The sequence below is a fragment of the Eupeodes corollae genome, chromosome 1 (genome assembly GCF_945859685.1).
Source record: "Eupeodes corollae chromosome 1, idEupCoro1.1, whole genome shotgun sequence".
NCBI lineage: Eukaryota > Metazoa > Arthropoda > Insecta > Diptera > Syrphidae > Eupeodes > Eupeodes corollae.
In genome coordinates, this window is record NC_079147.1 from 8,471,377 (window position 1) to 8,485,453 (window position 14,077).

General features: G+C 31.3%; 1 protein-coding gene across 8 annotated transcripts in view; it reads right to left on the bottom strand.

Annotated features, from left to right (window-relative positions):
- Positions 1-14,077, bottom strand: part of LOC129938513 (ankyrin repeat and fibronectin type-III domain-containing protein 1) — a 187,319-nt gene that overhangs the window by 50,644 nt on the left and 122,598 nt on the right. Inside the window, exon 1 of one of the 8 annotated variants that reach the window (XM_056046126.1) lies at positions 12,323-13,240. The exons of 6 other annotated variants lie outside the window; for them this stretch is intronic. In XM_056046126.1, the coding sequence (XP_055902101.1) occupies positions 12,323-12,992 (670 nt within the window). In that variant the 5' untranslated portion in view covers positions 12,993-13,240. Of the gene's footprint in view, positions 1-12,322; positions 13,249-14,077 lie in introns of those variants that run through there. One more of the 8 variants, XM_056046133.1, reaches the window with a different exon arrangement.

The window sequence follows — 14,077 nt, forward strand, 5'->3', positions numbered from 1 at the left end:
ATGGGAAAAGAATAACTCAAATTAGATTACATTTGCCAAAAACTTTGCTGCAGAAAATTTTGATATTGTTTTCAAAAAATTATTGAATTAGTATTGTGACTCTTAGAACAGATTAAGAAATTTGGTGTAAAGAAGATAAACTAATATCTGGCCGGGTTTTTATAGTTCTTTCATAAAAAAAGAAAGAATAGTCGATTACCAAACATTTTTCGTATGGTTCCGGTAGTTTTTTCTACTTTTTCCTAGAACAGCTCGAGTATTACTTAAAAATTAATTCTGAAATTTGTACATGTCTAATATAATGTATCAAAAAACAGTTCTTGTTTAAATCAATTATTATTTTCAGATACTATTTTTTTATTTAATCTACAAGCAATATTTCAGCTAGATATACGCATATTGAAATTAAAAAAAATCTTGACAAAGTTTTATCGTTGCTATAATTTATAGAGTTAGTTCTTTGGAATAACAAGGCTCTAGCTCTCATAGATTTAGCGGGAACATAAATTGGTATTATTTCAAGAAGCGACGGAAATTTGATACAGTAGCATAGTAAGTCTTTTTGGTTCCAAAGACTTTGTTCCAAGTAATGGGCTCTAGCCTTCATAACTAGGACTTAAGTTCCTATTTTTTTAAATACATATTTCGTAAATCGTCTTTGAATTCTCTTAATCCGGTCAATATGAACTTTATAAATAGGACTCCAAATAATATCCGCGTATTCCAAAATTTATCTGGTAGTAGATGTAAACAAGGATAATAACACGAAAGCATCCCTAAAATCTGTTCCATTTTATTTCATAAAACCTACTAACGAATTGGCCTTAGGAACCCAGCGGACCCAAGTGGCTGCCTTGGGGGACACCTGATGTAAACTGAAGTTCTTTTGAGTATATATCTTCAATTTTAACTTATTGTGTCCAAATGAAGAAAGTTGAAAAGAAGACATTTAACGAACACCAGATAAATGCCAACATTACAGCTTTTCCATCTGAATAAAAAGGTCGATTATGCTTAAACACTTAATAAAATTACGACCTTGCGTCTGGATTAAAAGTAAAATTCCTTGAATTTCAAAAATGAGTACACATTTCTAATTCACCTTCTTACATCAAAATCCTTAAATTTAAGTTCATTTACTACGTAATAAAAAGAATGGAATACAAAACTAACCATAACACATATAAAAATCTAAATTACAATCCTTTACCTTGTTAAAGTCCATTAAGGATACACTCTTTGAATTTTGTATTAAGCTAGATAAAAATATACATTCTTACTTAAAGTTACCATAACTTAAAATGCATGTCAAAAGATAATAAAACAAAAGGAAAATTCCATTATAAACTTTTAATTACGTCTAATAAAAGTTTGTTTCTTTTTTTTCTATTTCTTTTGGACTTGCATGAAAGAACGCTATTTTAAGTCATGTAAATTAATTGCGATGCTAGAAACAATTGTACACACATAAAAACATAGCTTATTGTTGGTGAATGCGGTTTAGACTTTTATGGATTGGATTTTTATTTCTTTTTTAACAATGGATTTTTGTTAATTTTATAACAAAAATAAGATTTAATTAGGTTTTTCATTAACTATAATAAAAAGTTCGGAATTTTCGATTGAAATCAATCTGTGGTAAAAATTCTGCACATTTTAACACTCCTAAAAATTGACAGTAATAAATAAAACTATGGATGCAAACCTTAATTTGTATTCATTAATTTGATTGTTTAATTTAGCATATAATTAAATAATAACTAACTACAAAAAAAATTAAAGCTATGAAAGGGAGAAGTGGATCAGAGAAATACACAGGATTTAAAAAAGTACCATGTTCAAATAGATAGAATGTAAATATTGTATGTGTCGCTCCTAATTTTGATGAATTTACTGTCTAACTTCTTAAACGCATTTATTTGGGACCTTAAACTTCGTCATCTTCTGTACAAATATGTCGAACTTTGTGTCTTTGTTGAGTATAAATATTCATACAATACAAAACCATCTTTTTACGAGGAAAATGACAAATGTCATTAGGATTACGCAAACTAATAAAAGTAAATTTAAAATTAATAAAATATTAAGAGATAGTAAAATGCTTAATTTTTTTGAAATTTGCTAAATAATCTTTTTAAACAGTGATTTACTCAGATGGTTTTAATATTTTCTAAATCAGTTAACATTTTGCGTTCTTTAGTCTTATTAAGAAAAACTATTTGAAGTTTATGCAACTTACGACATTATAATACGAAATCTTATTTTTTGTATCAATTGTGAAAGAAAAAAATTATTCCTGAAGTCATTGTTGGGTTTCATCAATTTTTTTAAAATATCGCCCTTTAAAAATGCTTAGGACAGCCAAAAACGAGTTTTTTACGGCTGAATTGAAAATCAACAATAAATGATTTAACGAAATACAAATCTTTATCTTCTTAGATACAATGTAAATAATTTTAGTTAGTTTTTATTAGTTTTGAGACTTTTTTGACTCTAAATGAACCGCTTTAATTTAATACCCTTATTGTTTTTAAAATACGTTTGGAGTTAATTTTTAGTGTTGACTTCGAACGAAAGTAATGAAAGAAAAATTACTTGTAATTGAAATGGAAAAAATGTCAATTACAAAAAACTGGTTATTGGAATGAAAGTTATCAAACTCGAAAGAACCAAAGTTATTCAAGCCTAAATTCACTGTCGTATAATATTTAGCAGCCAATTCTTGGCAATCTTTGAACAGCGTGTAACAATGCTGAAGTCCAATCATGAGTACTTTTCTTTGAAGATTATTGTCACATCTCTTTAAAACTTTGACAAAGTTATTTTAAGAAAATTGGAGGTAGTCCAGATTGGACATAGATTGCACAGTTAGGTGTGTTTAAAGGGACCTTAAACACACTTTTGAAGGTATTTCATCTTTGAATAACTTCAAAGTCTTCACATACTTCGTAACCTTACACTTCATTAGGCTAACAGATTGAACTTTTAATTGTTGCATCAAATACTTTGAATTTCAACATCGGTTCGATACATTCGATATTAAAACAACTTGACCAAATGCAGTTAATGGCTGATTTCGCAACTAATGTTTTATCTTTTATATGAGATCCGATGTTTAAATGTTGTGTTATTGTAAAACCTAAGTATTAACATTTTTTAACTACCACTAGTTTTTAACCATTAAGGTTCCAAGAACGGTAATTTCTGACATTGCGATTATGGGATCTGAAAACCATAATCTTCGACTTTGAAGTGTTTATTTGAAGATCCCAAGAGTTACAATACTGGTTAAGTTTGTTGATTTGCAATTGTAGAGTTACCGGATGCAACTTTAAAGTAAGAATGCATATAAAAGCATATCACCATAATATGCACCTCTCTGGAACACTGTCTCCAATGTCGTTAATACAAAATGAAAGAGCAAAGGACTCAAAATGCAACCTTGCGGGACACCTTCTTCTGTCTTAAATTGCTGCAAAGCGGTTCTACCATTAGAAACTATCGCTGTTGTATTTGAAAGAAGTTTCTCATATATTCTTAAAAATTTTGTTGATAATCCAACACCTGCTAGTTTGAAAAGTAATAGTTTTCTGTTTATAGTATCAAAGGCAGCTTTAAAATCTACAAAAAAGGATAGAGATTAGTTTTCTTATCCAAAATACGTTTAGCGACATTAGTCAGAGTAAAAATTTGATCAACTGTAGAGAGGTTAGCTAGAAACCCAGCCTGAAAATATATTAGATTAGAAAATATTTTGCAGATCACGACACTCAAACTCCTCTAAGATATCTTTATATTCTTTATTTGTGGTATCAATCAACATTTTTCTGGACAGCAAGTTTACGTTACATTTATTTGTTATGATTTACTTTTTGAGTTTTTCAATTTACAGACAACAGCATTTGTTATGTTTATAGTTAGACCACAGATTTAGCCCTAAACATAGGTTTCCTAAACTTTGGACTTGCTTAGTAACAAGTTAGCAAGAGTTTAGCAAACTTCTATGAATATGGCCCATGATGTTTTAGAGATTGCAAGACTTAAACGCAATTTCTTTCGAGTGAGATATTTAGTGCAACACGAAGAAACGTAGGACATGAGTACATTTATCAAAAAAAATAATTCTAAACAACACAAATCTTCAACGAAATCCAATAAAACACAAAAAAACGCAATTTTTATTTCGAAAAAGGGAGAATATTAAAACTAAATCCTAAACAATGTAAATGTCTGCTGCAACAAAAATTATCAGATTTTTTAAATATTTTTTCGTAAAATGTCAGAATTATAAAAAAATCGTAGGAACTTAGTACCATTCAACTGAGATCTAAATTCCTTGAACTCTAAAATGATTTTAAACTGAGTTCTACAGATATGATTAGATGCGTAGAAATGCTCGAGTTTTAAGTATTTTTAATATGAAGTCTCAAAGCTAAGCTTTATTTTTTTGTAAAAAAAACTGTCAACTCGATTTTTCTCAAACATTTTTAGAATGTTGAAAACAAAATTTTGTATAGGTTAAATTAAGTTAGAAGCCATAATCTCAAATTTTTGAAAAGATATTCGAGTCGAAACTCAATTTTTACCAACTTTGAGTAATTTTTTTTAGATTTTGATTTTTTATGAAAAAAAAACTGTCAATCCGATTTTACCAGATGTCAAAAACTTTAGTTTTCGTTGCACAAATTTTTTTCGGAGATAAAATCATTTTGTATTCGTAAAATTTTAGAGGTGACAAATTTTGTTTTCAATTTTTTGATTAATAAAAATCGTTAATTGGATTTTTTTCAAAAAATATACTTGTTATAAATTTTAATTTAAGTCTCAATCGTTTTTGGTTGGTAAGATACTTAAGGTTTACCAAAATTTTCACTTTTTTTTAAACATCTATGGCCTTTTCTGCATCTTTCATCTTTATTATCTGTATAAAAAAAATTATTTGAAATCGATACTTCTTCTGGTTTTTGAGCTATGGACAACGAAAAAAACGTCGCACGCACATACATGTTTCTAAAAACCTTTTATTTCGACTCTAGGGATCTTGAAACGCCGATAAATGTCAACATTTTTAATTTGACAAATCGGACCCATTACAATAACTTCCTATGGGAAGTTAATAATTCCAATAGAGGTCATTATTTCATCTAAACCTGCCAAGAATTCAAATTCATTCCAAACCCTTCCCATTTCGAATAGCATGCATACAATTGTGGTAGCTTAATATAACTACAAAATAATTAATGTGTTTTTGTTTTGCTTCTTAAAATCAGTTTTATCTATTAGAGACATAAATATACAAACATGCGTTAAAACTTTTTCATATACCAATTTTGCTTTTAGGAATATGTACCTATGTATCTACGAGTTACAAAAATTAGATACCTTTTCGCTTAAATGTCTCTATTTCAAATATATAAAGCCCATGTCAAAGTCGGTATAGAAAATAATGACAAAACATTGTTGGAAAATTATTTCATGCATATCGAACAAGAACATAAAAAAAGTACATAAATCCAAATCATTACACTTAACTACTTCAACAAAAGAAAAGTGCTTTTGTATATAGGCGGTCGATATGGTGGGGTAGTGGGAAAGGGGTTTGTGGGTGATATGGGTGAGTAACATCAAAAAGTGTATACAGCGTCGTCGTCGGGTAATTAACCACAATAACATTCCTAATTATTATATTTTCTTGAGCCTCAAACAATAACGTCAACGTGCGACTTTGGTCTATAGCCAGACCATTAACGTGTTGGATTTTTGTCATGGACATAAAAAGACACAACATTTCAAGCCTTATAACATAAATGCGGGTTTTATTATAATAATAATTGACCACACTACCGACCGCCATCCAAGCCACCTCAAGTTTATTTTTTATTTGTTTTGTTCATTTTTTGGTGAGATGAGAAAAGGTCAAAAATTGCTTGTGCGGCATTAGGTTTCTCTAGAAAAGCCTTTTCAAAACGAAAATAACAACATTTTACACTCATAATTTTCTTGGAAAAAAGCCATAATATTATTCGAGTGGGTGTTTAGAATATTCGAGATAAGTCTGAGGGTATTTCGATCGGTTGCTGTGGGCTATGTAAAGCTATCTCATGAAATTAACCCCCAGTCTGGAAATTATTGGATTTTGTTTAAATTCCTTACCTACTGTACCTATTTATTTAACTTCTGTACCTTTGTTTCTTGTGTATTTCTAAATGCTACAATAAATATTCAAATAATCTTGATTATAATCTCATATATGTTGGATATTCAAAAATGATATTTGACTGCACAAATCACACAACAATTTTGATTCTTCTAGAGTGGGACAAATTGTATCCCTCCAGCCTCATGATTCCTAGATACGTATTTGAATCCGAATAAATTCTGTGAACTATGTAATAAAATAAATAGAATCTTCTTATGCATCCCTTATTTGAATAGTTGCATCATAAAATGAAACATCATATTTTGAAATATCTGTGGGAAATTATCAAAAAAAAACCATAAACGATTTGTATAAGAAGCTAGAGCGTAGGTAGGTATTATACGTAAGAAATATAAAGTAGTTTGTAGAGCTCTGAGCGATTTTGGTTTGTATTATTGAATTTCTATTTGCAATTTTCATTTATATTTTCTCTGGAAGTTTGAAGATTAAATTGTGTCTCATAGCTTGGAAGCCAGTTCAGTCTCCAAGTTTAAGATTGAACTTTACATAAAAAGTCGGAAGATATGAAGAAAATAATGCTTTTGATACCTTAAGAGATTTCCATTAAGAAATCATTTATGTACGGTTTTCAAGAAGAAATAAAACGCATACCAAAGAATGTTATGGCGAAGAACTAAGAGAGTGGACGTCGCCATAGCTGGATCGAATAAACTCCAGCAGAGAGGCCCAATTGGAGCCCTATGTCATCTTTAACGGGTCGAATATTCTATTTTAAGGGGTCTATTGTTTTGGGCTTATCTGACGATTTCTCATAACCTCATAAACAAAATCAAGCGGTGTTACATCTCACGACTTTGGAGGCAACTCGAAAGGCCCAAGACTCGGAATAATGCGCTCGCCAAAAGTTGTCTTCAATAAATTGATTGTTTCATCGCGTCGTGTGAAGCGAACCTATATTTTGGTAATGCATTTGCAAGAATTATAAACTTTGTTCAGGAGTTAGTCAATTCATTATGAAATTGTAAACAAACTGACATCTGACAAAAAGACGAACTCCGAAAAAAAGCATTTTCAGCATTAAAAACACACGTTTAAAAAATACTCGTTATCTCTACTCAAAGATATTTTAAAACTAATTCGAATTTTCTATCACAAGAAAAAGTCATAAGTATTTAAACTTAAGGTGTAGCGTGTAAAAATTTTAAGAAAATTATGACTCAAAGTTTCAGTTTTTGTTAGTTTTTCATTCATATTTCGTTATTTACTAGCAGACTGGCAGAGCTGTAGACAGTAGTATCTTAATAGAGGGGGATTGATCTTTCAACCAAGCAATTTTAATTTCAATATCGGAGCCAAAGGCGGATTATATGTCAAGGGACTTCATGTGATTTTTAGAAAAAGGGCCCCATAATATAATCATTCCTCGAAACGGTTTAAAATTTAAATTGGTGATTCTTATTATTTCGGTCTTATCCGGAGAGTTAAAACGTTCAATAATTCAATTGTTTTATAAAATGGAATTCTCATGATAATCAATTTCATTGAACCGGAATTGGCTACCAGCAGAATGTGGTTTGTTTGAACAGTATCGTACTACATATCATACACATGGTACCTAAATTGACATTTTTAGGAAAGGTTCACCAAATACGATTATTTCTCCCGAAGACAATGTAAATTTCCGGCATCGAAATCGTGATTTTTTACCCTGTCATTCTTAATGTGCAGTTTGCTTAAGTTAAGGCTAAAAAATAAACCAGAAATTACCACCATTTTTGCTGGGTTTTTACAAACAAATTTGAGCCACTCAAACGGTACAATTGTAATTAAGTCACAAGAAAATTTGCCTTAGGCTGGCTCGTCAATAGTGTAAAGCATGATGCGGGAGTACAAATTACTTTTCAAATAACCCGACAAAAAGAAGCCCAGAGTATCAAATTTAGTTTATAAACATCGTTTTGCTGTATTCAAACTTCATGAAGAATTCAGCAGATTGAAAAAACTACCGCGAAAGCCTGCATTATAAAGTTTAGTTAGCAAAAGATCGTGGTTCAACGAATCAAAAGCCTTAGGCCTCGGCCACGCAGTAAGCGGCTGAGCGGCTAAGCGGCTGAGCGGCAAGCGGCTGAGCGGCAACTCTAAGCGACGTATGGCCATGCACTAAGCGGCTGAGCGGCTGAGCGGCAACTCTTGCGACGTATGGCCAGGCACTGAGCGACTGCTTTTGAGCGATTAGTAGTTAAAATGCCGTTGTCAAGAACAGTTCGCCGTATTTTACTGGCGGAAAATCGTTTGTTTTTGTACAAATTACTTAAACGTTTACAAAAAAGAAGACGATTTGGTGTTCATCCGATTAATCAATTAAGATCGGAGTTTGAAGAATTTAATCATTTATTTTTAAATCTACGAAAATTTCCAGATAGATTCTGGCAATATCTACGTATGTCTATCGAATCTTTTGATTTGCTGCTTGAAAAAGTGCGTCCTAGATTAATAAAACAAAGAATTGCTATTGCTATTGCTCCAGAAAACAGGTTTGGTTGCTGAGCGGCGCCGCTTAGCCGCTCAGAATTTTGTTTCGCCGCTCGCTCATTGCGTGGCCGCTTCTATGTGATTTCATATGTTTTATATTTTTTTTTCCGCTCAGCCGCTTACTGCGTGGCCGCGGCCTTAGTCATATGAATAAATAGACCCATTGTTGATTTATTGCTATTTAAACATCCATAAAGATGACTACATACCCTTAAGATAGCATCTTCTGTTGACAAACTCTAAAACCAAACTAATTGTTACAAAAGAAATTAAACTTTTCTAAGAAGGAAACTATTTGAATCTTAAGTAACTTCTCAAAAATTGTTGATAAGGTTGAAAGGAGCGACATAGGCCTATAATAAATAACTTTTCTATTTCCTTTTTTGAAAAGTGGTATGACTTCTGCACATTTAAGATGGTCAGGAAAACAACCAATTTCAACACTTTTGTTAAAAACGAAGGTTAGAATGTCAACAACATACCAAGCAATATTTTTCAACAAAATACTTGATACACCATCACTAGTACACAAATTTTTATTTTTTAGAGACATAATAACTTTGAAAATTTCTCTTGGTGTTATTCTATCAAAAACAACGCTATTTGGTTGTTTATTATCCGAAAACAAATTTGAAGAAATAGTACAATCGCAATTAAAAGAAGGTTCAATAATAGGTTTTAATTTTTCTGAAATTTCAATAAAATACTCATTTAATTTATTAGAAATGATCAACGAATCTGACTCTGTAGCTCAACCACTCTCCACTCTTCACGAATATTACCTTTAGATCTAGAAAACCTCTCAACATAGTAGTTATTACGAGTATCATCAATTTCTTTATTTACCGTTTTGCACAAAGTTTCATAGTATTTTTTAAGTTTGCTATTGTTTGGATGTTTTTACATTTTAAATTCTTGATCTTATTCAGAAGATAGTTGTTCATAAAACGTCTAAGTTGTTTCTTTTTACCCTAAGGCTTTTTTTGGAAAGTACTTAAATCGATATGCCTTTTTAAAGTTTCCACAAATAGATCAAATGCAACAGAGGGATTATTTTCGGCATAAACTTGGTCCAACCATTCAAATGTTAATAATTCTTTTAATAATTATTATTTTAATAAAATAAGAGCCAATTGATCCATAAGTCCATTAAGAACAATGAGGGGCGTACTCTCTGGTCTAATAAAGTTAGTACTCCCGGTGGCCCAGTCCGTCCCTGATTAGAGTAGCGTTATTGGCCACCAAACTTGAATAAAACCGAACCCCTTTAAATTCTCTTATTTTTAATTTTATATAATTCATTAATTCTTAGAACAAATATAAATTTTCAAAATATTTTTAATGATTCTTCATAAATAAAAAAAGTCCTGTGAATTGTTGGAAAACAAGTTATGTTTATTCCATTTGACGTTTAAGAAGATTTGAAGCAGAGTCAAAATTAACTCTTTTGACATTTCGTTATCATGCCAATTTCTTAATCATTTAAAATATGTTTGCAGTCTCTTTTTAACTCTCGTCCTAAATGCGAAGGAGATATAATGATGTTAAAAAAAATCAAAATAATCGCCAGAAACGCTGTCAAACAAATAATAATTAAAACTTTAAATATTACCTGGGCAGATAAAATTCACATGTTTCACAATAACTTGACAGGTCTAACTAGAAGTTAATGTGTTAACTCAAATAACTGAGTTTACAGTAGGTATTAAAAGTGCTTTCATGGAGAGCAACGGAGTTCATAATTTTCATTTTTAATCAAAATGAGTGTTTTTTTTATGAAAGAAGTCACGTATTTCAAATGAGAACAAACTAAAATGACTTTTTAGACGAATTTAAGTTCAGGGCAAATTTTTGTTTGAAGAAAGGAACTGTGAGCTATGTTTTGTACTTAATATAAGTTATTTCTTCCACAAAAAGATAATTTAAAATTAATGAACGCTTTCGCAGGTTTTTTGCAACACTCATTGTTCTGAAAACATTTAAAGCACTGAAAAATTGGAATAAATTAGAAGTATTTATATCCAATAAATTAATTTATGAGATGGGTGCATGTACATAAATGCACTATTCGCTAACGAGAAAATTGAAGTTTAATTTGAGTTAAATGCCGCGTAACTATTCAGAACTTTAGTTTTAGATTGCGAAACAGATCCTTAATGCATATTTCCCGACAACTTCCCGACAGGGTTTGATCCTATGATCTCTTCTTTTTTGAACACTTGTTAACTATTTTTATGTCAAAAAAAATATTCAAGGTTTATTCTATCGAATTGTTGACATTTGTAAGAATCATAAGGAAATTGTTGACCTGTCAAACTACCAAAATCAAAAAAATGTTTTTATAACTTTAAATCTCAAATTGCATAACGCCTGAAATGTTGAAGCAGCATTCAAATTGCTGGAGAAATTTAATAAACAATGTACGTTTTTTAAAACATATAAATTCAAATAATTTTTAAACAAACGATGAAATGCAAAGAGAGCTGTCAACGAAAAACATTGGCCAATTGTGTAATGAAAATTCGGAGTTCCATTATTTTTAAAAAGACAACTCCTTGTTTGTAAACAAATCATTTACTTTGACAGTTCAACGCTTTCAACACAGTTCCCGATTGAGTTGGGAATTGTTAAACATCGTTACTATTCGACACTTCGACAATGACTTTGGGAACGATGATGTAATGACGTCATATTGTTACAAATCGTAAAAGTCTCAACGTTTAGAACGACAATAGTTAACGATTTGTTACAATAATTGACAATATTAAGAAAATGAAAAGACCTCTGGAGAACTAAACCGTCAAAAGTTTTAGAATTTTCCTTCTGTCTTTTTTACACCACAACCAACAAACTTGAAATCAACCACCTTTAGCTTATTACTTTAGTAGCTCGGTCATTTTAATCAGAGCTCATAGAGGGCGCTTCGAACTTTGCTCTCATTGAAACCAAAAACTCATTCTGATATGTTTAAGTTTGAGCTTAAAAAAAAGACCAAAATCATTTTTTGACAGCTCTCAGTTCATTGCTCTGGACTTAAAAACAAAAACTCTTCATGGCTTTTTCTTCACCATAAAATATTTCTTGTTAAAATTTCACTTTTAATTTTGTATTTTTTTAATGATAACAACATACATAAGCCCTACTGTAAGGTATATAAATAGATCCCTTCTCTATCTATTAAACTTGGGATAAGTTGGGTATGACACATTTTCAGAAAATGATATTGAAAAGGGAAAGGGTTTATCTCAAACTGTGGCAATGGCTTCCGCTGAGTCAGATAAAGTCAATTTTTCAAACAGTTGAAGTGGAAAGAAAACAATAACCAAAGGAAAATATAAATGAAAGAGTCAGTTTTTTATCTAATGATTGTAGAGTTATTGTCTTCAGCAATAAAGTCAATATGTTCCTACCTTAACATAAACATAGATTATGAGGAATAAAACCTATGTACACAGACACAGTAAATATAAATTTAATATATAAGTAAATATACTCCATTAGTTTTCATTGAACCTGTCAAAATAACTGAATTAAGTCTGACAGTTTGATCAGCTCTAAGCAATTAACTTGATCTCTGGATGAAATTAAATGAAACAAAAACAAATGAAATAATAAATTGAAAATCCTTACTGCTGCGATTAACCGAACTTCTTCGACGTATTGTAGCTGTTTTCATAGGTATCGTCGTCGTCGTCGTCCCGGTCGACCCATCATAGTAGTCCATGTTCTGTCTGCTACCAACAACGCCACCGTTAGTAGGATAACTAATCCCTGACAATCTCTGGTTAATATCCCCCAAGACATTTATTCCCTCCTCCTGATTTCCACAATATCGTTGAATGTCCGTTGGAATTTGTAGCAATTGGCAAGCTTTTCTTGGCACCGAATCCGGAATAATTGACATTAATTTCTCAATATCCGGTTTATAGTGAGTGACGATGATATTGTTATTATTGCCACAATGCGTGTGATTGCGTTCGAAAAAGCGTTCACTTGTCTTCCGTGTTTCGACGCGGATGACATTTTCATTAAAATCATTGCATTCCACTTCGTCGTCGTGGGGATGATTTGAATCTGATGGAATTTTACCGAATTTAAAAGGCGATTGCTGGACTAGGTTTTCATTAATTTTGTCTTTTAATAAGCGAAATGATGCACGTACCGAACGCGAACGCCGTAATCTTGGAGATAACTTCGAGTACGAATTAGTTGATGAATCTTTGAAGGTTCGCTCCATGGTTAAACGAATTTTCGATAGAAACACTCTGTGACTTTTGATAGGTTTCGATTTTACACGCATAGTGAAGTTATGTGTTCATTTATATAACTAGATAGGGTTGCATTTAAAAATGCAGCTGCATTTTATCAAAAGTACATAATGCAATCACAAGCACAATGGGAAATACACAACAAAATGTGTTTTTCAACAAAAATATAAAATCAGAGGCAGCTAAGACGAAATTCACGCACCCTTCCGTTGCTTAGGTCACGATTGAACTGACTGTCGATGTCGAGGCCGGCTAACTGACTTTACGTTGCGCGACTCACAGTCACAGATTTGAATTTCAAAACAAAAAAAAAATGAAACGAACACTGAAACCGAAAACGAAACCAAACCACCACCATGGTCCACGTCAACAATCCACATCCACACTCTGACTTTAGTTTAACAAAAATCGTAATTTCTATGGTCCTGGTTTTCCCGCATTCTCTAGGGTTACCCGGGTAGGTAGGTACAGTTAACATTATATTTTCAGTGTGTGTAGGCATTTGAGAGAGTATAGAAATCGTAAGTCAGAGGGGATTACAATTGAAAAAATACAATCGGCAAATCAGGAACAACAAGGGTTGATGGCCAATGGTAGTTTTATCCTATTCAAGTTTTAATCCGTCAAATAAGTCTTGTTTAGAGTTGCCAAATGGATATTTTTTTAAATTACGATTTCTGTGAAAATAGTATTTTCAGCAAAAAAAAGATTGATGTATGACAGCATAATTTCATCCGGCAGTCACATTTGTTTTTTTTATTAAAAACTGTCAAATTTAATTTAAACAGAATTAAAGATGTATGACAAAACTTGATACTAAAATGCACATTGACGTAGAAGAATGACAGTTCTTCAGGTTTAAAATGTTAGGTTTTTAATGACTTATGCTGAAATCCATTAACTAAATTTTTACCAAAGTGAAATTTGGCATAATTTAAAGAAAAACAGTGCCAATTTTATTTATTCGACAAAGAAGTTAACTAACCTTTAATCACTTTTAAGTAAAAACTACAGAAGATATAAAAAAATGCCGGCTTACGAAAAATTTTGTTTTAAATTTGAATGGGCGGCAACTCTGTTACACACAAAAACCCTTCCTAAGCCTTAAAATACGTAC